Source organism: Cajanus cajan, chromosome 11 (assembly GCF_000230855.2).
Source record: "Cajanus cajan strain Asha chromosome 11, NIPB_CcT2T_4, whole genome shotgun sequence".
NCBI lineage: Eukaryota > Viridiplantae > Streptophyta > Magnoliopsida > Fabales > Fabaceae > Cajanus > Cajanus cajan.
Genome location: NC_138527.1, coordinates 12491019 through 12517367, shown reverse-complemented (window position 1 = coordinate 12517367; position 26349 = coordinate 12491019). Strand labels below are relative to the sequence as shown.

At 38.6% G+C, this 26349-nt stretch overlaps 1 protein-coding gene across 1 annotated transcript; it reads right to left on the bottom strand.

Annotated features, from left to right (window-relative positions):
• Window positions 1-22180: 22180 nt before the first annotated feature.
• LOC114915577 (nuclear matrix constituent protein 1) lies at window positions 22181-24741 on the bottom strand. The gene is made up of 2 exons (XM_029270444.2): window positions 22627-24741; window positions 22181-22507 (listed from the first exon to the last, which is right to left on the bottom strand). Exons 1-2 carry the CDS (start codon window positions 22813-22815, stop codon window positions 22349-22351), a joined length of 348 nt encoding a protein of 115 aa, XP_029126277.2. The 5' UTR covers window positions 22816-24741; the 3' UTR covers window positions 22181-22348.
• Between the last annotated feature and the right edge of the window lie 1608 nt (window positions 24742-26349).

Genomic DNA, 26349 nt, shown 5'->3' with positions numbered 1-26349 from the left:
TATTTAAAACAAATTTGTTACGTGTAATGTAACATATAATATATCATTTTTATATATAATATATAAGTAATTACGGGTAATTTACTTTTTCTTGCTAAAGTAAAATTAATTTTTTTATTGATAAAATATATAATTCTGCTAATTAAATCATTTTGACTAATACATATTCTGAATTAAAATAACTAAGCTAATTTTTCAATATATTTATAACTTTTAATTAAGGTAATAAATATTATTATATCTTGTTATATTATATCATATTATATTCATGTACCTGTCTAGAGAATACACCAATAATCTTCTCGTAGATTGAGGGCCGAACGACTGCTCCAATCCGATGTGAGTGAGGGGTTGGTACCTGCAAAAGGCACTTCAACGCTCAAGTCAGGACAAACACAAATATCGAGAGTAATTAATGAACAGTGACGTTACCTTTTGACCTGAGCTATTTATACTGACACTTATGGGCCTTGAGCCTTATGGGCCCTATGGCGTATTTACCGTATTAGGTAATATACCTTAATCAAGTAATTATCCCCTAAGCCTAGATTAAGTGTTAAGTGATGATGGGCTGATTCAGGTGGCCGATTGGCGTTCGGCTACCTGGTTCTTCCATTCGGTGGCCGATGTAGGGATGACCGAACGTCTCTACCTGTACACTGTCCCCCAGCCTTAGGGGAAGGTGAGGCTTCCCTTAAGGGTAACAAAGAGACGATTGTTAGCCAAATGGAGGCTTTTTTGCGAGGTACAAACTCGTTCATTGGCCTTAGCCCACCATCTAGCCATGGAGCCTGTCGGTGAGGTGGTACATTTGAAGCAAAGTTTGGAGGAAGCCGAGAAGATTGCAGCCGAGGCAATGGCAGCTAATGAACAAATATTAGCTAAAAATCGGGAGCTAGCAGCTGCGCTGGATGTTGCTCAGCGAGACAATGATACTCTTCGTCTAGACCTCCAAAAAGCAGCTAACGAGGAGCGTCGCTGAGTGGAGGAAGCTCAAGCTGCGTATGACAATCTTAAAGAGCAAGCAAAAGAAAAAATTGTTGCTCAACATGAAGCTGGTTTCAAACACGCCGTTCGGCAGGCCAAGCACTTCGGCCAATTTCCCGAGGATTTTGAGTTCGACATGACTCAAGATTTTTACCAAGGATCTCTCGTGTCATTTGCTGATATACCCGAAGGGGCGAATCTTGACGACGAGGAGCCGGATGATGCCCCCCAAGCGACAGATGTTCATACTTCATCTGGTGAGGAAGATGAAGAAATTGCCAATCCCCACCCCGAGGGGGAAACGGAGGCCCCTGCCCAGAATGATCCAGTAAGCAACACCGATGAGTAATGTTAGGATTCTGCAACTTGTAGCAAGGGGGCCGATAGAGCCTCCACTTTTTTTTTTTTTTTGAATGAAGTAATATTTTCACTTTTGAAACGTGTCATCTTGAATTGTTACTGATCTGCATGGATATTTAATTTTCTGAGCCGATAAATATTTTTATGTTACCGACAGATTGAACCGATGCAATTGTAAAACTTAACTTGAGCAAAATTAAGAGAACACTTGTGAATTTATTTGCTTATCGTTCAAGACCGGGTGGATTCACTCGGAATTGCTTATTTTGTGAACAACACCGAATGGGTTCAATTGGAGTTACTTGTTTTTTGAGCAAAACCGAATGGGTTCATTCGGAAATGCTTGCTTATTGAGCAATGCCGAACGTGTTCGTTCGGAATTGTTTGCTTTTTGAGCAATGCCGAACGGGTCTTTCGGAATTGCTTGTTTTTTTGAGCAATGCCAAACGGGTTCATTCGGAATTGCTTGCTTTTTGAGTAATGCCGAACGGGTTCGTTCGGCATTGCTTGCTTTTTGAGCAATGCCGAACGGGTTCGTTCGGCATTGCTTGCTTTTTGAGCAATGCCGAACGGGTTCGTTCGGGATTTCTTGCTTTTTGAGCAATGCCGAACGAGTTCCTTCGGGATTGCTTGCTTTTTGAGCAATGTCGAACGGGTTCATTCGGGATTGCTTGCTTTTTGAGCAATGCCGAACGGGTTCCTTCGGGATTGCTTGCTTTTTGAGCAATGCCGAATGGGTTCATTCGAGATTGCTTGATTTTTGAGCAATGCCGAACGGGTTCCTTCGGAATTGCTTGCTTTTTGAGCAATGCCGAACGGGTTCGTTCGAAATTGCTTGCTTTTTTGAGCAATGCCGAACGGGTTCGTTTGGGATTGCTTACTTTTTGAGCAATGCCGAACGGGTTCGTTCGGGATTGCTTACTTTTTGAGCAATGCTGAACGGGTTCGTTCGGTATTGCTTGCTTTTTGAGCAATGCCGAACGGGTTCGTTCGGGATTGCTTGCTTTTTGAGCAATGCCGAACGGGTTCCTTCGGGATTGCTTGCTTTTTGAGCAAAGCCGAACGGGTTCATTTGAAATTGCTTGCTTTTTGAGCAATGCCGAACGGGTTCCTTCGGGATTGCTTGCTTTTTGAGCAATGCCGAATGGGTTCATTCGGGATTGCTTGCTTTTTGAGCAATGCCAAACGGGTTCCTTCAGAATTGTTTTCTTTTTGAGCAATGCCGAACGGGTTCGTTCGAAATTGCTTGCTTTTTTGAGCAATGCCGAACGGGTTCGTTCGGGATTGCTTACTTTTTGAGCAATGCCGAACGGGTTCGTTCGGGATTGCTTACTTTTTGAGCAATGCCGAACGGGTTCGTTCGGTATTGCTTGCTTTTTGAGCAATGCCGAACGGGTTCGTTCGGAATTGCTTGCTTTCTGAGCAATTCCAAATGGGTTCATTCGGAATTGCTTGCTTATTAAGGCACATCCTTAGCCGAGTTGAACAACTCGGGAGGGAAGCCTGTTTCGAGGTTTTTTAAGGCACGTCCTTAGCCGAGTTGAACAACTCGGGAGGGAAGCCTGTTTCGAGATTTTTTAAGGCACATCCTTAGCCGAGTTGAACAACTCGGGAGGGAAGCCTGTTTAGAGATTTTTTAAGGCACATCCTTAGCCGAGTTGAACAACTCGGGAGGGAAGCCTGTTTAGAGATTTTTTAAGGCACATCCTTAGCCGAGTTGAACAACTCGGGAGGGAAGCCTGTTTCGAGATTTTTTAAGGCACATCCTTAGCCGAGTTGAACAACTCGGGAGGGAAGCCTGTTGCGAGATTTTTTAAGGCACATCCTTAGCCGAGTTGAACAACTTGGGAGGGAAGCCTGTTGCGAGATTTGAACAGCTGTTAAGAATTGTCAAATATAATGGAAGAACTGAAGTAATTTCATTAATGGGTGCCTCGTTAAAAACCTTGTCGGCCAAAACCCCTTTTCACTTTTTTATAAGGGGAGAAAAGACCGATCAAGGAAAAAGAGTACACCATCTGTTTACACAAGGTCCTTTTACAATATATACTAGCTATAATATGTCTTCAAATGAGAAGCGTTCCACGTTCTGGGAATGACCTTGCCCGAGAGTTCTTCCAACTTGTATGCGCCGTTTTCCAAATTATGTCGTACCCGAAATGGACCATCCCAGTTAGCAGCCAACTTGCCTTCTTTCGTATTACGTCTTGCCGATCCTTGCACTCTCCACACCAAGTCGCCCTCCTGGAAACTTCTTTTAATAAGGTTGGAATTAAACCTACGAGCCATCTTCTGCTTGCAAGCTTCAGCTATAATCTCTGTTCTGATACGGACTTCATCGACCATGTCAACCTCAGCTCGGAGAGATACATTATTGGTATTTTCATCAAAATATTGTCGCCGAAAAGAGGGTTCTCCTACCTCAACAGGTATCATTGCATCAGTGCCATATGTTAGCCGAAAGGGTGTTTCTTTGGTCGTGGACTGAGGCGTGCACCGATAAGCCCATAAAACCTCTAACAACTCCTCTGCCCAAGCTCCCTTGGCATCTCCCAATCTTTTCTTTAATTCACCAAGAATTACTTTATTTGCTGCTTCGGCCTGCCCATTGGCTTGTGGGTGTTCTACCGATGTGAATCTGTGCTTGATGCCGAGATCCTGAATGAACCGATTAAGTTTTTGATCGGTGAATTGCAAACCATTATCGGTTACAAGTGCATATGGAATGCCGAAGCGAGTAATGATGTTTTTCCACAAAAACTTTTGAACATTAGCAGCTGTGATACTAGCAAGTGGCTCGGCCTCGACCCATTTCGTGAAATAGTCTACAGCAACTAGCAAAAATTTGCACTGACCCTTGGCAATTGGGAAGGGTCCAAGAATATCCATACCCCACATTGCGAACGGCCAAGGTGAATTAATACCATGAAGTTCTTCAGCTGAAGCATGAATAAGGTTACCATGCCGTTGGCATGATATACAGTGTTTTACGAACGTTACACAATCTTCCCTGAGACTAGGCCAATAGTATCCTGCCCGAAGCACCTTAGTGGCTAAAGTTCGTCCTCCCGAATGATAACCGCATATCCCTTCATGAATCTCTCTCAATATATAATTGGCTTGCTCTTTATCAACGCATTTTAACAACGGAACCGAGAATCCTCTTCTATACAGCTCTCCTCCAACCACAATATATCTAGTAGCCTGCGTTCGGAGCTTTTTAGCAGCCGTTGGATCCGATGGTAGTTTACCATATTCAAGATGCTCCACTATCTCAGTGATCCATGTTCGAGCGGACTCCTGCACTGCCAAACATTCGGCAGCTACCACACTTGGTGCTTCAAGTTCCAAGTGAAGCGTGGTTCTCAACTGTCCGGGTTTTCTGGTACTGCTTGCCAACCGAGCCAACTGATCCGCCCTCTCATTGTTTTCTCTTGGGGTGTGCTTTACATGAACTTCTTCAAACATATCACGCAGTTTTTGAAACAAATGATAATATTTTAACAAGTTCGCATCTTTTACTTGAAAATTATCATTCACCTGCTCTGCTACAATTTTTGAATCGGTCCAGCACTCCAATCGGCTAACTCCGATCTTTTGTGCAAGCCTTAAACCTGCCAACAACGCTTCATACTCGGCCTGGTTATTTGAAGCTTTAAACAAAAACCGTAATGATTGTTCTAGAATCAATCCTGTTGGTCCTTCCAAAATTATTCCAGCTCCACTACCTTGACTGTTTGAGGAACCGTCCACATGTATCGTCCACAAACTATTCACAAAACAACCTTTCGGCTGCAACTCATTGATAAAATCCACCAAGCACTGGGACCTGATCGGCCCTCTAGGCTGAAAACCAATGTCAAACTCCGATAACTCGATAGACCAAGCCATCATCCTTCCTGCCAATTCTGGTTTACGTAACACTTTAGCTATCGGGCAATCAGTTCAAATGACGATTTGGTGACTCTGGAAATATTGCCGGAGGCGCCGAGCGGTATGGACTAGCCCCAGTGCCACTTTTTCCAAGAGCTGGTACCTTGTCTCAGCCTCCTGTAGCATGCGACTGATGAAGTAAATAGGTTGTTGTCCCTCCCGTTCTTGAATTAGAGCTGTACTTATTGTATCATTTGATACACATAAATAGACCACAATTGGTAGCGTTGGATCAGGCTTAGAAAGTATAGGCGGCGAACCGAGACGTTCCTTTAGGGTCCGAAAGGCCTTTTCACATTCATCAGACCATTCAAATTTTTTCGCTTTTCTCAACAATCCCACCATGGGTTTCGTTATTTCGGCCAAACACGGGAGAAATCGTGACAACGCTGTAAGCCGACCTGCTAGTTGTTGAACTTGTTTAAGGTTCTGAGGGCTTATCATGTTGACGATTGCCATACACTTGTCAGGATTAGCTTCAATACCTCTCGCCGAAAGCATGATGCCCAGGAATTTGCCTCCGGACACTCCAAATACGCACTTCTCCGGATTGAGCCGCATATCATACTTGCGCACCTGTTGGAATACTTCCGAAAGGTCCGTTACATGCCGATCGATGCTTTTGGATTTTACGACCATGTCATCCACGTACACTTCCATGTTCTTGCCTATTTGGTGTTGAAAAACTTTGTTCATCAACCTTTGGTACGTTGCCCCTGCATTTTTCAACCCAAACGGCATTACCTGATAGCAGTAATTGGCCGAATCGGTTATGAAGGCTGTCTTTTCCTCGTCACGGGTATGCATGGGAATTTGGTTATATCCCGAGTAAGCATCAAGAAAAGTCAACATTCCATGACCCGAGGCTCCATCAACTAATCGATCTATGTTTGGAAGTGGGTAAGCATCCTTAGGACATGCCTTGTTGAGACTTGTGTAATCAGTGCACATTCTCCACTTCCCATTTGACTTTTTTACCATTACTACATTTGCCAACCAAGTGGTGTAATGGACCTCCCGAATGAATCCGGCATCAAGCAACTTGGCAACCTCCGTGTCAACCGCAAGTTTTCTTTCGTTCCCCATTTTTCTTTTCCGCTGCGCGATCGGTCTTGCCTCGGCACAAATTGATAACTTATGACACATAACCTTCGGGTCTACACCCGGCATGTCAGAAGGTGTCCAAGCAAAAAGATCTTTATTCTCCACTATAACCTTACATAGGGCCGAACGGTCGTCTTTGGACATATCGGCACCGATGTATGTAACCTGCTCAGGACGTGAACCTATCTGAAAATGTATTTTTGACTCAATCGGCTCCACACGCTCTTCATTATTCATTCTTGGATCAAGATCCCACACAGCCTCCTCTAGAAGTGCCGAAGCGTTCACAGCATGTATTCTGTTTGATTTAGATTTTCTTTCTTCCAACGGTAAAACTCGCAAACTAGCATAATAGCATTCTCTAGCAGTCTTCTGATCGGCGTGAATTGTGATTATTTTCCCTTTGTCGGATGGAAACTTCATCGCCAAATGTGGTGTTGAGACGATAGCCCCCAATGCATTCAAAGACGGTCTGCCGAGGAGGATATTATATGAAGTGCTAGCATCCACCACAATATATTTTACTTGAACTTCTCTGCTTTCTTGTTCGTCAAAACAAAAGCGTGTGAAGAGTTTAATGTAACCCCTGGTACTGACCCTCTCCCCTGCAAAACCAACCAACGGATCGTCATAGGGAAGCAATTCTTTTTCAGAAATGCCCAACTGCTTGAATGTGTTCCAATATATAATATCTGCCGAACTGCCCTGGTCGATCAATGTTTTCTTGACGATGCAATTGTGGATTTCTACACTGATAACCATCGGATCGTCTTGCTCCGGATCAATGCCTTTGAAGTCAGCATCAGTGAAGGTTATTGCTGGCAACCGCCGAGAAGACTGTCTATGAACAGTATTGATCGATCGGATAGCTCGGAGATGTCTCTTTTGGGCTGAAGAAGTGGTGCCTCCACCCGCAAATCCACCAGCAATAGTATTAATAACCTTCCTATGTGAAGGTGCCGAGTCATCTTTTCTTTCGCGCGACCTGCTTCTTTCACGCCGAGCTCTATCGGAGGTTTTATCAAAACGATCTTGCCTGTGCCGATCTTGATATCTGGGTTGATATGAGCGAGTCTGGGACGAACCTGGCCGGTCCACAAAATTATGCAATTTTCCTTGCTTAATCAAGTCTTCAATCTTGTCTTTAAGGGCCGCACATTCATCAGTTGAGTGTCCACGATTGCGATGATACCGACAAGATTTGCTAATATCCGCGCGTGGTGGAGTGGACGCTCTCTTCAGAATTGTTAACACTTCGGAAGCCAAAGCCTGTTCGAGTACCGCCGCACGATTGGTATTAAGCAGAGTGTATTGAGTGTATTTCGGACCCCGAATAGGCCGCTCCCGAAGGGATATTTCTTTGCCTCGCCCCCTGTATGGTTGTTCTACCGATCTCTCGGGTTTAGCAGACTGCTCGGCTCGGGCTTGATTTCTAAATTCTGGCAACTCCTCCATCTGCATGTATTTATCAGCCCTCCTACGTAGATCATTCATGTTCGAAGGAGGCTTTTTACAAATGCTGTTGACAAATGGGCCTGGCTTCAATGCTGTTGTAAGATGATGTAGTGCCACAGCTGGGTTGAGATCTTTGATTTCCAAAGCAGCCTTGTTGAACCGGTCCATAAATGCCCGAAGAGACTCCTTTTTATCCTGTCTAAGACCAACCAGAGATAAAGACGTTAGACTATGAGGGTGACTTGTTGCGAATTGGATAGTGAACTGTGATGACAATGTATTGAAGGAATCGATTGAGTTGGGTGGGAGACGAGTGAACCAACTGAGAGCTCTGCCTTTGAGGGACGTGGGAAAAATCCGACACAACGCAGCGTCATCTGTCGTACTTAGAGTTACCTGTGTCAGAAAAACATCTAAATGTTTATCAGGATCAGTAGTACCATCATATTTGTCAATAGGCAAAGCCTTCCAATTATCCATTAAAGGGAGTTGCATAATAGAGGGAGTAAACGGATGTCGGTGTGATCCGACAGTGGTCATATCTGCAGGACGACCCACAGTAGGTAAAGCCGAAGGGAACCTCTCAGGGGCTACTGCCGAAGCATGAGGAGCTGATGTATGGATCGCGTGAGATTGATACGACCCTTGAGTTTGTGTGTTGGTGACATGAGTAGGCTTCCATGAAGTATTCTGACTTTTCAATGCTTCATTCTCAGCCCTCAAGGCCGAAAGCTCCCTTGCATCTTTCTCTCTTTGTTGTTTCATTAACTCCATTTCTTGTTTCAGCAATCGCACTGTTTCGGAGAGGTCAGTTTCATCCACAACCTCCACATGCTCTTCAGTAGGACGATCTTGTGTGTTTGTTCTCCTAGTTATCGGCATCGTTCTTCTCAGCAAACTTTCAACCAACTTCGTTCGGCCCCACGGTGGGCGCCAAATGTACCTGTCTAGAGGATACACCAATAATCTTCTCGTAGATTGAGGGCCGAACGACTGCTCCGATCCGATGTGAGTGAGGGGTTGGTACCTGCAAAAGGCACTCCAACGCTCAAGTCAGGACAAACACAAATATCGAGAGTAATTAATGAACAATGACGTTACCTTTTGACCTGAGCTATTTATACTGACATTTATGGGCCTTGAGCCTTATGGACCCTATGGCGTATTTACCGTATTAGGTAATATACCTTAATCAAGTAATTATCCCCTAAGCCTAGATTAAGTGTTAAGTGATGATGGGCTGATTCAGGTGGCCGATTAGCGTTCGGCTACCTGGTTCTTCCATTCGGTGGCCGATGTAGGGATGACCGAACGTCTCTACCTGTACAATTCATATATAAATACATTTACAAATTTACAAATGAGTTTAGATGATACGTGTCAAATTCAAAATTTTCAAAATTGCATTCATGCTTGACGTGGTTATGCTTGCGTTCAGCGTGGAGATGTCCGAAGCCTCTCCATCTCAATTTCGCTTCATGTGTGTCATCCATACAAAATATTTACACAAAAGCATTTGACATAAAATATTTTATCATTATATCTTCTCCATTTATATTATATTTTTAGTAATTATTTTTTTAAATATGATTTTTTTTTTATATTTTCTTTAAATAATATTCATAATTTTTAATATTTATCTAATTTATTATAAAAAAAATTAAATTATATAATATTTTTTTCTTTATTTTTTAGTAAATTATTATATTTTCGGATATAAAAACAAAATTTTTATATCTTCTTTAAATAATTACTTGAAATCTTCTCTTTTTTTAGTAATTAATCTGATCTCCACATTTTATTAATCATTATATTTTTTTATTTTAAAAAATTAAAAAAAATATATTTTTAATTAAATTTAAAAAATTAAAAATTAAAAAACTAATTATAACACCAATTAAACTAATATATTTTTATTACTTAATTTTTTTAAATAAAAATAAAAGATACTTCAACTCAACTAATTAATAAATAAAATAAATTTTATTAAAATTTTATATAATATACTATCAAATACAACTAGAAAAGTTATACTTATTCTCTTATAAGATTCAAATATTATTAACTAATAAAAGTAGTGAATTAAGTTGTCAGCATAAATTAATTATTAATAAAAATAATTTTAAGCATGTGGTTCAACGGTAAGAGTTGATTCACGCTTAAACAAGATCAGAGATTCGAATCTTGTCTTATGTATGCAACCGCCTTAAATCTTGGGATTAGCTATTCTATTTTTTAAAGTGCCTCTAACAGTAGCGAGAAGATTAATCACGCCTATCAACGTGGATACTCCAAAGACAAAAAAAAATCATTAATAAAATAAAAACATTAAAATTTCACATCAATAAAATTATTTTAAAAAATATATATAATTTCTTTTTTATATATTTTTACAACATATAAGAATCAAAATTAGTGGCATGATAAATTTGTGGAGAACACAACCTTAAAACTGTTGCATATTTAAACTGCAAAGTAAAGAAAGTTACAGATAAATGAAAGTGGTGAATGGAAAAGTGGAAAATCACTCTTGCTGAGGACTCTGGTTGAGATCCAACCCCAAATTCCTAACCCCCGTTTTCTGTTTCACTTCCTGCACAATTTCTTCCTCCAGCGACTCCGTCCAGCGTCCGCGTGAGGCGCCGCCGCGCCTGAAGTACTTGACCGCCGTGTTCATCCGGCGGAGTATGGCGGAGAATTCCTCGACCTCCTCGTCCGTGACTTCCGGCGCCGGGTTCTTGTGGGTGTCCGAAACGGCGTCGTTGGCGGCGCGCTTCCTTTTCTCAGGCTCATTCGACATGGCATCTAATGAAGATGGTTGAGTGTGGCAAAGTATGTATGGGATTATTTATTTAATTGCTGCGGAATGGCCGGTGCAGTTTCTGTCGGTGAATATTGACACCGTCGCTTTTCTCTCTCCAATCACCGGCCAACACGTGTCTGGCCGAAATCCGCGTTTTCTGCGCTGTGCCAAGTGATGGCGGTGCCACCAGCATACGCAAGATAACGTTGCAATTCCATGTCATAATAAACTTTTCTTAAATTATTTTTCTTCTTTTCCCTTTCATATTAACTAAATGAGATTTTTTTTTCTCAAATAATATTTTTTTTAAAAAAATTACCAACAAAATATCTATTACACATTATTTATCCAATTTTTTTGTTTGTTTTAGACTCAGGAATGTGTCAATTTTGAAACTGGAATGGGTCGTCTGTTCTGCTTGGACAACGGCCCGTTCTGATCCATTCGTCATGTGTATATTTTTTATCTAGAACAGGCCGTTCTGATTGCAGAATGACCTGTTCTAAATCCACTTTTCCTCTTCCTCATAAACTAAAATGCAAAAATAAAATAAAATAATAACAGTGCTCAGAATTCGGTTCTCCGGGAACCGAATTTTGAGTCTGAACAATAAAGAGGTCTACTTGAGTAAATAATGTGTAATAGATGTTTTTTTGGTAATTTTTTTTTAAATATTAATTGAGAAAAAAATTCACTAAATGATGCCAAAGTGTTTTAAATTGTGGACCGCGCATTATGTATTGTAGTCACAATATTGCAGTTGTGGTCTTATCCGCAATGATATCAGGTTGCAATTGCGGTGGAATTGAAAATCATATATTTTTCTATAATGTAACGATGTTGTGTCCGCAATATATATGCAATGTATCTGGAATACGACAAATTGATATTATAATTTTAAAATAAAATTATTCACTAAAATAATATAATATTTTTAAAAAAAGGAATTAAAATGTATAAATACATAAAAATAAAATTATATAGATAATTATAAATTTTTTTATATTTAGTGCAAATAATTAATAATTTCACATCGTAACGACTGTAATCCGCATTGCAATACGCACAATACCCATAATTGTAGTAATGACAACTACAACCGCGATCACAACCGTAATTTAAAATCATGGTGCCAATGTAGAATTTTTTTTTACGTGGTTATCCTTTTGCACAAATAGTTTATTATGGGTCAGCCACGTTTATTTTAGTATATGTACTTCGTTTAGTAATAAATAAAATTGAGACAAAATAATAAAAGTATTTTCTCATTTCTAGTAGATAAAAGGGATACTTCAGTTTAGTTTTCACAAATTTTATGACTAATTTATACTTTATTAATATGTTGTCTTCTTTAATCTATATGGATATAACCGGCAATAGAAAAATTCGGGTTTTAAAATCAGACATGTGTCTTTCATCTCCATCACTTTTTAAACCAACCCACTACTCTCACATTCATAACTTCTCTTTATTAAAGGAAATAAAAGATAAAATGATTTATATAAAAATGAAAAGTAGATAATAAAGATAATATTATGGGTCAGAAACAAAGTATAGAAGTATCAATTCTACAAAAAAAATTTAATCATATTTAATAACTTGAAACTAATGAATCTATACTTCTATACTAATATATAAATGGGATATCACTTTCAATAATTACTTTTAGTTTCTATTTTTATATTATTCATTTTATCCTTTGTTTATCTTTTAATAACTACCTTTTTATGAGTAATTTCTCATTGTTTTAATTTTTTTCTTTTAATACAATACACGCACGGAGTGGACAAGACACGAATAATTAGGTTTTTTAATATTCCTTTTTACTTATACTCATACATAATTAACTCTTATATATTAAATATAAATAATTATTTTTTAATAATTATTTTTAATTAAGTTTTTTAATATTCTTTTTTATGACAATTTTTTTTTAATTTTGATCTATTTTAATTTTTATTTATCATATTTATTTATAAATTAAATTTTAACATTTTAAAAAATTTATCAATAATTACATTTAATTTTAATAAAAGTACACTGTAAGCTTAACTAATTTTAAATTTTAAATTCTAAATCAATAATAAATACATCTTATTTTCTCACCTTTTTATTTTTAGAGAAGTTAAATCCTATTTTGAGAAGTTAATAATAAAAATATATGAAATATTTAAAAAATAGATTTATTTAAGTATTTTTATAAATTTTTCCTTTAATATCTTTCTTTAATTTTTTTGTTGTTGTTATTTTTAATCTGTTTCACTTGAGAAGATTGTTTTATAGAGAAAGGAGGTGTAAAAAGCCTGGGTTAAATAAAGAATAATTGTTCCTGTGTAGAAACACTCCTACTGTTGTTCCTTCCTCGCGATCTTCCAAGTCTTCGGTGCCGGCCGAATACTATCTCCAAAGGGTGGGGAAGGTACCTGCAAAGGCACTCCGACGATCAAGTCAGTGTTCGGTATAGAGCAATAAAGGCTTTTATACTGGATAAAACGTATCTCATTTATGTCCCATCACCTGTATATTTATAGTGACGTATTGGGCCTAGTGGGCCTTCTGTCTTGGGAGATGGATAATGTCTTTAGTTAACCTTAATCTCTCTTAATCAGATATGATAATCAAAGCATAATAGATATCCTAATCTGCCATGTGTTCCATGTGGGTTTGTCCTTCATTTGGGTCTTCGGCCAAGCTTAAGGCCGAAGGGGTATTCGGCCGAACTCAAGGCCGAGGTGTTTTGAGTATTTCTTCATTCGGCCAAGCTTAAGGCCGAAGGGGTATTCGGCCAAGCTTAAGGCCTAAGAGTGCTTTGAATGTTTCTCCTTGATGCTTGTTTGACTTCCTTTAAGTGTTTCCTTCCTCTTTAAGGCCGAGGGGGTATTCGGCCAAGCTAAGGGTCAAAGGGGTATTCGGCTAAGCTTGAAGCCGAGGGGGTGTTCGATTAAGCTTGAGGCTGAGGGGTTTGTTGGATGTTCCTTGATGGTTTTTTGTTCACCTTTTATTGTGAGCATTCGGCTATCTCTTTGGCCGAGATGGGGTATTCGGCCAAGTCTCAAGACGAAGGGGTAGCGTAAGTGGGTTTCATCGGTTTAGGTGATTCTCTCGGCCCAGTGTCCGACCGAGGGGGTGTTCACTAGTACACACTGCCCCCCAAGCCCTAGGATGAAAGACGAAGGGGTTTGTGCTGTGAATTTTTGCAGATTTAGGGTTTTCGTACACATCTCGGGAGTCGTACCCTTTGATGATTGTGACCGTTGCATGCTTGGCTGACCTAGGGTTTCGTGTCCTGGGATGGTGGCTTTTCGTTTCCCAAAAACATTTATGAGGGGCTTTTGAGTTGCCGGGGATTTTTCTATATATATGGTAGTAAAGTGACCCTCTTTCTCACGCTTCCTATCTAATAAACACTGCCCCGAAGTCCTCACTGCTCTGAGCCGAATACTCATTAAGGTAGGTCAGGTCTTATGCATTTGAATTCTATCTCGGTTCTTTTATTCATTCGTCCGGGTTCGGTTTTGTTGATCCTAATACCAGTTGTGACTTAAATAACTTACACCGTCGTACTGTAACATTCAAGGTTGCTCTTAACTTGATCGGGTGATAGTACTCGTTATTGAGTAACTTGAGTTTTGCGGGCTTAATTGTTTGAGATGAATTGATTCTTTCAACCTTCGCCGAGTAGGTGTGCCTGATAAGGATCAAGTGTTCGTCCTTGGCCAAGTAGTAGGTAATCGGGAGTTATTAAGTGTTTCATCCTTGGCCGAGTAGTAGGTACTCGGGAGGGAAGCTTTGTTCATCCTTGGCCGAATAGTGGGTACTCGAGAGGGAAGCTTTGTTCATCCTTGGCCGAGTAGTGGGTACTCGGGAGGGAAGCTTTGTTCATCCTTGGCCGAGTAGTAGGTACTCGGGAGGGAAGCTTTGTTCATCCTTGGCTGAGTAGTAGGTACTCGGGAGGGAAGCTTTGTAGGTACTCAGGAGGGAAGCTTTGTTCATCCTTGGCCTAGTAGTGGGTACTCGGGAGGGAAGCTTTTTTCATCCTTGGCCGAGTAGTAGGTACTCGGGAGGGAAGCTTTGTTCATCCTTGGTCGAGTAGTGGGTACTCGGGAGGGAAGGTTTGTTCATCCTTGGCCAAGTAGTAGGTACTCGGGAGGGAAGCTTTTTTCATCCTTGGCCGAGTAGTAGGTACTCGAGAGGGAAGCTTTGTTCATCCTTGGCCGAGTAGTAGGTACTCGGGAGGGAAACTTTGTTCATCCTTGGCCGAGTAGTAGGTACTCGGGAGGGAAGCTTTGTTCATCCTTGGCCGAGTAGTAGGTACTCGGGAGGGATTAGGTGTTTGCTTTTAGGTTAAATTAAGCAAATATAAGATTCCTTCAAAGAATAGGGTTTGTTTCATTGATGTAGAGCCTCGTTAAAAACCTTTCCTCAGTAAAACCTCTTCCATATTCTTATAAGAGGGAAAAACCTGGGAAAGGAAAAGAGTGCCCCGAAATAAATACATTATGTTTGCTAACTAAAATAATGCTTGAGATGCGTGACATTCCAAGTTCGCGAGATGATCTTCCCATTTAGTTCTTCGAGCTTGTAAGCTCCGTTGTTGAGATTATGCCTCACTCGGAAAGGGCCATCCCAATTGGGGGCTAGTTTCTCTTGAGCTTTGTCTCTTCTTGCTTCTCCCACTATTCTCCAAACAAGGTCACCGGGATGGAATTCTCTTGGCTTGATTTTGGTCCTGTGCTTTCAGGAAGCGCGTGCTCTACATGCTTCCATGTTGATGAATGCCCGATCGCGTGCTTCCTCAATCAAATAGAGTTCTACGTTGAGTGCTTCCCCGTTGGCTTCTTCAGTGAATTGTTGTCGTCTGAGGGTGGGTTCCCCTATCTCCAGCGGGATCATGGCATTGGTTCCGTATGCTAACCGGAAAGGTGTTTCTTTGGTCGAGCTCTGAGGAGTGCACCTATAGGCTTATAAAATCTCGTGCAAGTGATCAGGCCATTGTCCCTTAGCTTGTCCGAAGGCGCCTTTTTAGTTCCCTCAGAATGACTTTGTTGGCCGCCTCTGCCTGGCAGTTGGATTGGAGGTGCTCCACTGACATTACCCGATGTTTTATCTGAAGTCCTTCGAGGAATTCATTGAAGCGACGATCCGTGAACTGTAGGCCGTTGTTTGTGATGAGGGCGTATGGTACACCAAACCGGGTAATGACGTTCTTCCAAAAGAATTTTTGGACGTTGTTGGCCGAAATAGTGGCAACTGCTTCCGCCTCGATCCACTTGGTAAAATGGTCGACTGCCAGCATGAGGAACTTGACTTGCCCTTTTGATGGTGGAAATGGTCCTAGGATATCCATACCCCATACCGAGAAGGGCCAGGGGGTCGTAATGAAGTGTAAGTCTTTCACCGGTAGGTTTGTTAACGGGTCGTGTTGCTGACACGGCTTACATTGTTGGGTGAACTTCATGCAATCACTCGTGAGGGTGGGCCAGTAGTAACCAGATCGAATGACTTTAGCAGCTAAGGTTCGTCCCCCTGAGTGTGTTCCGCATTCATGGATTTTGCATAGGACATAGTGTGCTTGCTCAGGTGCAAGGCATGTCAACAAAGGTGAAGAAACGCCCCGCTTGTACAGTTCTCCTGCAATCAACATGTATCGAGAGGCAATGACCCTTAATTTCCTTGCTTCGAGGGGATTACTAGGTAATTCTCCCATTGATAGGTGGCGTGTTATGCCAGTCATCTAATTGTCTTCTTGTTGAACTTGCAGGCATCCGGTTCCCCCAACACTTGGCGTTTGCAGTTCTTGTTGTATCATGCTGCGCAAATGACTGGTCTTTTTGCTACTGGCTAGCTTAGCTAACTGATCTGATCTTGTGTTAAGTTCCCGAGGTGTGTGCTTAACTTGGATATCTTCAAAGTCGCCTTTTAGCTTCTGGAAAGCATGAAAGTACAAAAGTAGTGTTGGTTCTTTGATTTGGAAGGTGCCGTTGACTTTCCCTGTCACTACTTGTGAGTCGCTCCAACATTGGATTCTAGTTATGCCCAGGTCGTTTGCCAATCTCAAGCCCACGAGAAGGGCCTCGTATTCGGCTTGGTTGTTGGAGGTTTTGAAACTGAATCGTAGTGACTATTCAATCACCACTTTACCAGGACCTTCCAGAATAATGCCGTCTCCGCTACCCTGTTGGTTTGACGATCCGTCCACATGTAGAGTCCATACGTGTGGTTCGGGAAGTACTTGCGGGGTGAATTCATTTATGAAGTCGGCCATGCTTTGTGCCTTGATGGGTCCTCTTGGTTTGAAACGAATATCAAATTGTGACAGTTCTATGGACCAAGCAACCATTTGACTAGCCAACTTAGGCTTCCGTAAGACCTTAACTATTGGGCTATCCGTTCGAACAAGGACTCGGTGGCTCTGGAAATAGTTTCGGAGGCGTCTGGCTATGTGTACAAGAGCTAAAACTGTCTTTTTCGAGATGCTGATATCTCGTTTTGGCTTCCTGCAATACTCGACTGACGAAGTACACCGACATTTGCTTCATTTTTTCCTACACCAAGGCTGTGCTGATGGCTTTGTCCGACACTGAGATGTATATTATCATATCTAGCTGGGGATTCGGCTTGGTCAACAACGGTGGAGCTGCGAGCATCGTTTTGAAGTCTCGAAAAGCTGATTCACATTCTTCGGTCCATTGAAATTTGGTTGCTTTCTTCAATAAAGACATTATGGGTCTTGATTTGTCCGCCATGCAGGGTAGAAAATGAGTCAGGGAAGCGATGCAGCCGACCAGTCGCTGTACTTCCTTTATACTATGGGGGCTCCTTATATTGATGATGGCCTGACATTTGTCAGGGTTGGCCTCTATACCTCTTCTTGACAACATGAAGCCCAAGAATTTTCCATCGGCAACCCTGAAAGTGCATTTAGCCGGGTTCAGCCGCATGTGATGCCGTCTTACTTCATCGAAAATCGTACGAAGGTCTTTCGGATGGTCGTCAGTCGAGGTAGACTTGATCACCATGTCGTCCACATATACTTCCAAGCATGTTCCTATTTTCTGACAGAAAATCTTATCCATGAGTCGCTGATAGGTCGCGCTAGCATTTCTTAAACCGAATGGCATTACCTTGTAACAAAAGTTAGCCGAATCAGTGATGAATGTCGTCTTTCCCTCGTCAGGCGGATACATGGGTATCTAGTTGTACCCTAAGTATGCGTCAAGGAAACTCAGTCTTTGATGGCCAGCCGCTCCGTCAACCAGGGCATCAATGTGGGGTAGACATGCCTTATTCAAATCGGTATTAGTCGTGCACATCCGCCATTTGTCGTTTGCCTTCTTGACCATCACCACGTTGGCCAACCATGTGGAGTATTTGACTTCCCTGATGAATCCCTCTTGAAGTAGCTTGGTTGTCTCTTCTTTTACTGCCTGGGCCCAGTCTCCTCCCATCTTTCTTTTCTTCTGTGCGATGGGCTCGGCATATTGAGAGCCAGTGACAATGGAAGTTCGGGTCGATGCCCAACATGTCTGCTGCTGTCCAGGCAAATAGGTCTGAGTACTTCAGTAGGACTTGCTTGATGTCTCTTGCCTTGGCTTCCGTCAATTTGGAACTCAGATAAGTGACCTGTCCTTCATTTCTTTCGAGTTGAAACGGGATCGTTGTTTCTGTTGGTTCGACCCTATGCTCATCTTCCACTCTAGGGTCAAGTTCCAGGTCTTCAATCGAATTATGTTGGCCGACATCGCCGATGACATTGACATCTCGGCTCGGCTTCAAAGTGGGTTGTACCTTAAGGCTGGCGAAGTAACATTCGCGGGCCGTCTTTTGATCTGCGTTTAAAGTGATGCTCGTTCCCTCCTTGGAGGGGAACTTCATAGCTAGGTGGGGAGTGGAAACGATGGCTCGAAGCTTGTTCAGGGAGGGTCGGCCCAACAGGTTGTTGTACGAGGTGTTAGCATGCACCACAATGTATCGTACTTTAGTCCTTCGTCTCTGCTGGTCGTCCCTAAAGTATGTATATAGGTCTATCGTTCCCTAGTGTCCACCCGTTCGCCAGAAAATGCCACCAATGGCTCATCATAAGGTGTCAACTCTTGTTCAGGAATGTCGAGTTGCTCGAATGTCTTCTAGTATAAGATATCCGCTGAGCTTCCTTGATCAACAAGCGTCTTCCTCACAATACAGTTGTTGATCTCCACACTGATGACCATCGGGTCATCTTGAACTGGGTCGACACCTTGAAAGTCTCGATCGGTAAATGTAATAGGGGGCATATGGATTGAAGCTACTCGGCCTACGGCGTTGACCGACTTGATTGCTCTCAAGTGTCTCTTTCGGGCTGAAGACGTACTCCTCCCTCCTGTGAATCCTCCCGCAATGGTGTTTATTACCCGTCTGGGTTGATTCCGGTCTCATTGCTGATTGTTTCTTTCTTGAGACCGGCTACGTTCACGAGATCTGTCCCTTGGAGGTGCTCTGTCTCGGTTCTCCCTTTTATACTCCCTCCTACCAGTGTGGTAGTCGTGCTTTCTTCCGTCTGAAGGTCGAACGATGCTTTGAAGGTGCCCAACTTTAATGAGGTCTTCGATGCGATCTCGAAGGGTAGAGCACTCCTTGGTAGTGTGTCCTCGATTTCTGTGGAACTGGCATGCTTTAGTTTTATTTGCCTGGGGCGGAGTCATGGCTCTTCAGGGTACAACTAGGACCTCTGTGGCTAAGGCTTGCTCCAACACCTTGGCCCTGCTGGTGTTAAGCGGCGTGTACTGCGCGTATCTTGGCCCTCTATTCTTCTCGCGGTCGGGTACGTCTCGGGGACGAGATCTAGGGTGCTCCTTGTCACTTTCTTTCTTCCCGAGGAAAAGATCGGGTCGGCTCTGATTTTGAAACTCGGCCAATTCCACTATTTGCATGTATTTTGTGGCCCTCTGCCTCAGGTCGTCCAAATCCTGAGGCAGCTTCTTACATAAGCTGTTCACGAAGGGCCCGGGCCTTAGTGCTGTAGTAAGGTGATGCATTGCCACAGCCGGGTCCAAGTCTCGGATTGAGAGCGTCATTTTTTCGAACCTTTCCATGAAGGTTCTTAAAGGTTCCTTCTTTTCTTGGCGAATGTTGACCAATGCGATTGAGGTGAGTTGATGAGGACGGCTCGTGGCAAACTATTACGAACCGGGAAGATAAGGTTGTGAACGAGTCTACTGATCCGGGTGGGAGTCTTGTGAACCAATTGAGTGTCGGTCCTTTCAATGAGGTTGGGAAGACTTTACACATGATAGCATCGTTGTTAGTGTACAAACCGACTTGAGTGACGAATGCATCGAGGTGTTCCTCTGGGTCGGTGGTTCCATTGTACTTTTCCAGGGCCAAGTTTTTCCAGTTGTCGGGCAACCGGGCCCCGGAAATGTCTGGAGTGAACGACGTCTTCCCTTACCTTCGCTGCTGATCCATTGTTGTCGTCGTCGCACCACCGGGCGGCCGGGGGGCCCTTGTTTCTTTATACCATCCTGATGACTCTCCCTGATCTCTTGTTGACAAAGTATTAGGGGTGCCGTGGGATGGATGCTAGGATCGGTTGTCACTCCTTAATTCCACGTTCTCCTTTCTCAAGACCGAAAGTCTCTTCAACTCCAACATCTCGGCCTTCAGCTGTTCTATAGCCGATGAGGGGTTAGGAGGTTGAGATCGATCTATGTATGAAATTGTAGAAAAGTGTCTGTGAGCTAGGTTTTGGAACAATTAGGGGTTTTACTGTTTATGCTGAAATTATATTAAATGGCTAATTCTATTGATTATTATATTAATTTATGGATATCATTGTTATATTATTTGATAAAAATTGATGATTTAAATGTGAATTGCTTGATATGTATGAAACCCATTATTTTGGACTTATCTAATATGTGTATGGAATTGAACTGAGATGTTGTGTGGAATGTAAATGAGATGTGGTTGTGGTTCTTCACACCTATGACCAGGGGTGAGCATGGCCCGAGATTGTTACATGAGTATCGTGACCTTGGTTAACATGTCAGGGGTGAGTACGGCCCTAGGTTAGGGATAACGTTACCTTGGCACAGTGTTATATCAGGGGTGAGCACGACTCTGAATTGTTACGTGGGTATCGTGACCTTGGTTAACATGTCAGGGGTGAGCACGGCCCTAGGATAGGGATAACATGACCTTGGCACAGTATTATATCAGGGGTGAGCACGGCCCGAGATTGTTAAATGGGTAGCGTGACCTTAGCATAATGTGAAGTGCAAGATTTGTGATGATTGGTGTGATTGAGAATTATGACGTGATGATAATGCATGATTGATTGAAATACAATATGTTAAAATATTTATGAATATTAAATTATAATGAGATAATATATTGTGTTTTCTTATGTGCTATATACATAGATGTTTTCTTTTCTCACCGTACAAATTGTGGATGTTTTAGGTGAGGAAGATCCTGCTTCGAGTGGCATCTAGTATGTCAACAGTTGAATTGTGGGGATGCTCTAATATTGTGACATCGGGGCAGAGGATTTTTAGAACATATGTTTTTATTTGGATTTGGAATTGTAAATGTCATTTTTTGAAAACAATTTATAAACTCTTGCGTTCATTTTTATTATTGTGGTTATTGAAGGATAATTTTGAAGATTCTCATGTGAACCCTTTTACCGAAATTGAAAAATTTATTTGTAAGTTTTCATTATTACAATATATGTGTTGGGGTAGTAAGGGTGTCACAAATTGCTCCCGCGTTTTCTCTCTAGACTAACCCTAATTTTTATGTTACGGATTTATGTTCATTTCGTATTTTTATGACTGTGGATATTTTTGATTATGTTCATAAAAAATTATAAAAAAAATTTATAATCAAATTTAATAACTTGAAACTAATGAATCTATACTTATATACTAATATATAAATGAGATATCACTTTCAATAATTATTTTTAGTTTCTATTTTTACATTAATCATTTTATTCTTTGTTTATTTTTTAATAACTACCTTTTTATGAGTAATTTCTCATTATTTTAATATTTTTCTTTTAATATAATGCACGCACGGAGTGGACAAGACACGAATAATTAGGTTTTTTAATATTCTTTTTTACTTATACTCATACATAATTAACTCTTATATATTAAATATAAATAATTATTTTTTAATAATTATTTTTAATTAGATTTTTTAATATTCTTTTTTATGACATTTTTTTTTAATTTTGATCTATTTTAATTTTTATTTATCATGTTTATTTATAAATTAAATTTTAACATTTTAAAAAAATTATTAATAATTATAAATAATCATATATCATGATATAAGTTCTTTATCATAAATTTAAAATATTATTTATATATTTAAATATATTTATTTATGTAAATTTTAAATAATAATTTATATATTTATATATATATATATATATATATTACTTTATTATGAAGTTTATTTATGTATCTATACTAATTTATATTAATATATAAATCTATACTAATCTATACTAATATATAAAGGGGATACCCTTTGTAGTAACCACCTTGGTCTCCACTTTTCTTGACCATTATACCCTTTTATTTAATAAAAAAAAAAAATTTAATCAATTTTAATAACTTACTCTGCAATCAAGGATAAACTATCCCTTCTAAGTGCAGATTCTTGAGCCTCCAGGTCTTGTGATTTCCTATCGAACTCAGAACTCTTTCTGCTGATTTATGCAAATTTGGCATCAGCAGAACGTAATTTGGCTTCTACTTCTAAAGATTTCTCTTCAATGCTAGCTACTAAAGCATTTGCTTCGGCCAACTTTGAGTCTGCTGTAAATTTGATTTTTGCATGTTCTGACCGCATTTCTCGCAGAGCCTTCTCAAGCTGTTGACACATAAATTTTTAAATTTAATAGTACGAAATAACCGTATTTCATACACGAGTCATGCATTTTTTATTAAAGAATTTAATTCATATGTAAACATATTGGTGAAAATACTTACATCAAGCACACACTCTTTCTCAACACCCAATGCCTTCCTCAGATTCTCTTCTCGCTTCTCTGCCTCGGATAGAGCAATTAAATGAGCAGCTTTTTCTCGCTCTAGAGCATCCTTCACTTCTACTAAATATTGACTTAGTTCAGCATACTTAGAATTCCACTCTTTTTTCTCAATCAAGAGAAGTCCCATATTGAATTGGTACTCATAAAGCTGGACCAGAAAACACTCATAATCAGGTCCAACCACAAAATATAATTGGGGGGAAAAATAAAACTTATAGTTGCACAGGACCACAGGCACCCATGCTTATCAAGTGTCCACTGTGCTTACCTGTTGATAAAAAGCACAAATATGAATGACAAGGAAGATAAGTAGTAGCATATGTTTTCCCTTATTCACTAAGCTCCCATTTTAAATATTTCATTTTCATGCTAAAATCCCTTTTAACATCACATAATCATCCTAAACCCAATCAGTATTTATCCCAGTACAAAATCTACAGAAATGGACAACCCTGGGTGAATGAAAATGAAAGAATAACACCTGGAACCACCAAAATTGGGAGATAATTTCTTTTTTTTGAAAAAAAAATGCACTGCTTCAAACAGCCTATAAACTAAAACTATGATATACCAAACATAGAAGTCTAAAACTAGTTTTAATGATAGTACAACTTAAACAATGCAGACAACATTGCTTCTCAATTTAAAACATAAAGTAGAATAAAATTTGAAGACTGAAATGCGTCTCGATTAGAATCTCCAGATACTCAATATCAATAATATTGTTAGTTAGAATAATGCTAACCACTCCCTTCCTTATTTGACAAAGCAAAAAAATTTATGTCAGCAACAAAGAAGGATAATTAAGGATACAAAAATGAAGATAAGACAGCCAAGAACCCAAAAAAATAGTGTATATATATATAATGAAATCCCCCAGTCTCTCTGAATTCATAGTAAATAGACCAGGGTTGGTCAAACACTCGAGAGAAGTCAAATGAAACATTTCAATTTCACTCCAAATTAATGTGAATTTCAAATTTAACTTTTGAAAATTCTAGCACTCCCCTCAATCTAAAAAAAAAAAAACAGATCCAAAGAGAACATTTCACATTTACCATTACCGCCTACCTCTAATTTCAACCCCTAAACAGTTTAACCAAAACGATTGAACATATCCAACGGTGAACCTTTAACCAAAACTGACTTTCCATTTTTCCTTCAACAATTTCACAATTGCCAAACAGTTTCATAAACAAGGGAGAAGACGAAATTAAAAGCAGGTGAGGCTGCTTAAGAACTAAATTAACCCAAAAATAAAAATTAAGAATTAAAGCCCCAACAAAACTATCTTCCCAACATCATTCTGCAAAACAAACGCTACCACCCCAGTATCAAGATTCAAGTTCCAGTACCCAAACCTAGTAAACAAAAAATCCAAATTCAACAAAGGACGGAGCCAGAACTTATCCCAAAAGTTATTTTTTTTTTTTTTTTAGTAAAAACACTCGCGTAGCAATAGTTCAACTTCCATCGTAGTAACTATACACTCAAGAAATTAAAATCAAAACCAAAAATATAAAACCTCAAGACACACCTACCTCAAAGTTTCACAGAAAACGACAACGAATCGCTCAAAATTAAAACAAATTAATAAACTAACTAACCTCCTTCTCGAGGCTTGAAACCATAGTTTTAAAAACCGGACCGGTCATCGAACCGGTTAAGGTATTGGGTCAGTGGATCAAAGGTTGAACCGGTGGATCACTGGTTGAACCGCATGACTCGATTTTTATTTATTTTTATTAAAAAATATTCATATTAAATATATTTATACTTATAAATTTTAATAAATTCATATCTTATTTTAAATTTAAATTCTTTTATCTTATTTAAAATTATTTTTATTTTTATTTTGTAAAAAAATATATAAAAAATTACATGTTAAACGGTATATTAATACAAATTAAAAATATAAATAATATGTACATATATAATATGCTTGCAATTAATATCACAAAATAATATATGTAATATTTACATAGATATTGAATTATTAAATATATAATTTAAAATTAATAATATATTATAAAAGTTATTTAAGTTGTATATATTGCAAACAAATATATTAGAACAAGTAGTTATTGTTATATTTAATAAGACTCCTTGTTTTTTCATTAAGAGATTCAATTTTCATTATTATTTTTGTGATTTATGGTCCCTTAAAAAATTAAAAAAAAAAAAAAAAAAAAGTGGTTGAACCGGTTTGACCCACCGGTTCACCGGTTGAACCGGAAAATTGACCGGTTCAATCCGGTTTGAAACGGGTCGACTGCATAACCGATTCAACTTCAGATTCGAACCGGCTGGACCACCGGTTCCCGGTCCGACCGGTCCGACCGGTCGGGTCGGTCCGGGTTTTAAAACACTGCTTGAAACTCTCTCAACCAAAACCTCCCGATCCAAGTTGTCTCCATTCTCAACAACGGAAATTTTTCTAATCGGGGAATTTTTAAAATCTTAGAATTTTTACATTAATCATCTTATTATTTATTTATTTTTTAATAACTATTTTTTTATAAGTAATTTTTTATTACTTTTATTTTTTATTTTAATACAATGCCAAGACACGAATAATTAAGTTTTTTAATATAAATATAAATAATTATTTTTTAATAATTATTTTTAATTAGATTTTTTAATATTTTTTTTTATGACAGTTTTTTTAATTTTGATCTATTTTAATTTTTATTTATTATATTTATTTATAAATTAAATTTTAACATTTTAAAAAAATTATCAATAATTATAAATAATCATATATCATGATATAAGTTCTTTACCATAAATTTAAAATATTATTTATATTTTTAAATATATTTATTTATGTAAATTTTAAATAATAATTTATATATATATATATTAATTTATTATAAAGTTTATTTATGTATAATTAACATTTATAACGTGAAGTACATATACTAAAATATTTGTTGATTAATTTTGACACAACATTCAATTTTATTGATATTTTTTGTTGTTCATTGAATAAGTAAATGGTAAGTTTCGTTGTTTTTATTTATTTTTCTCTTACCATTTACTTCATGCCTCTATATGTATTTTATTTTAGAATTTAAAATTTTATTTATAAAATTTTAAATTGGTTATTTTTTGTGTTATATATATATTGATTTATTTATTTATTATAGGAATTATTAACATAATTTCATGGTAAAAAATGAATAAAATTGAGAAAATATTTAATTTATTATATTTAATTTTAATTTGTTTAAATGAGTAAACATAATTTAGATTAAAAAAATTATTAAACTTAATAATTTATTGTAGAATTTATTTATAATATATTTTGTAAAAAACTTAAAAGAAATCCAATTTCCAAGTAATAAATAAAAATAACTGTAATAATGTTTTTAAATTTTATTGAATAAATTTATTTGATTATAAGTTTTAAAATTAATTTTTGTAATTTTAAAACTATTAAAAAATAAATGAAATTCAAAATTCAAAATTATCCATACTTTAAATTTTATTTTTTAATAAGTTGAGAAAAATTAAATTCATTGTAAAAATAATGAAAAAAAATAAAAATCATTGTAAAAAAGGACTTAACTTACATAACTTAGTTTAAAAAATGTCTAAATTTAATAATTTAATGTGGATTTTAAATAAAATTTGTCGAAAAGAACTCAAAACAAATCAA

Excerpts from the sequence above, each read along its gene's own strand:
- LOC114915577 (XM_029270444.2), bottom strand. The coding sequence starts at position 22,815 with ATGGGACTTCTCTTGATTGAGAAAAAAGAGTGGAATTCTAAGTATGCT. Across the intron at positions 22,508-22,626 it reads AGAAAGAGTGTGTGCTTGAT|CTTGAGAAGGCTCTGCGAGA; the intron begins GTAAGTATTTTC and ends ATGTGTCAACAG.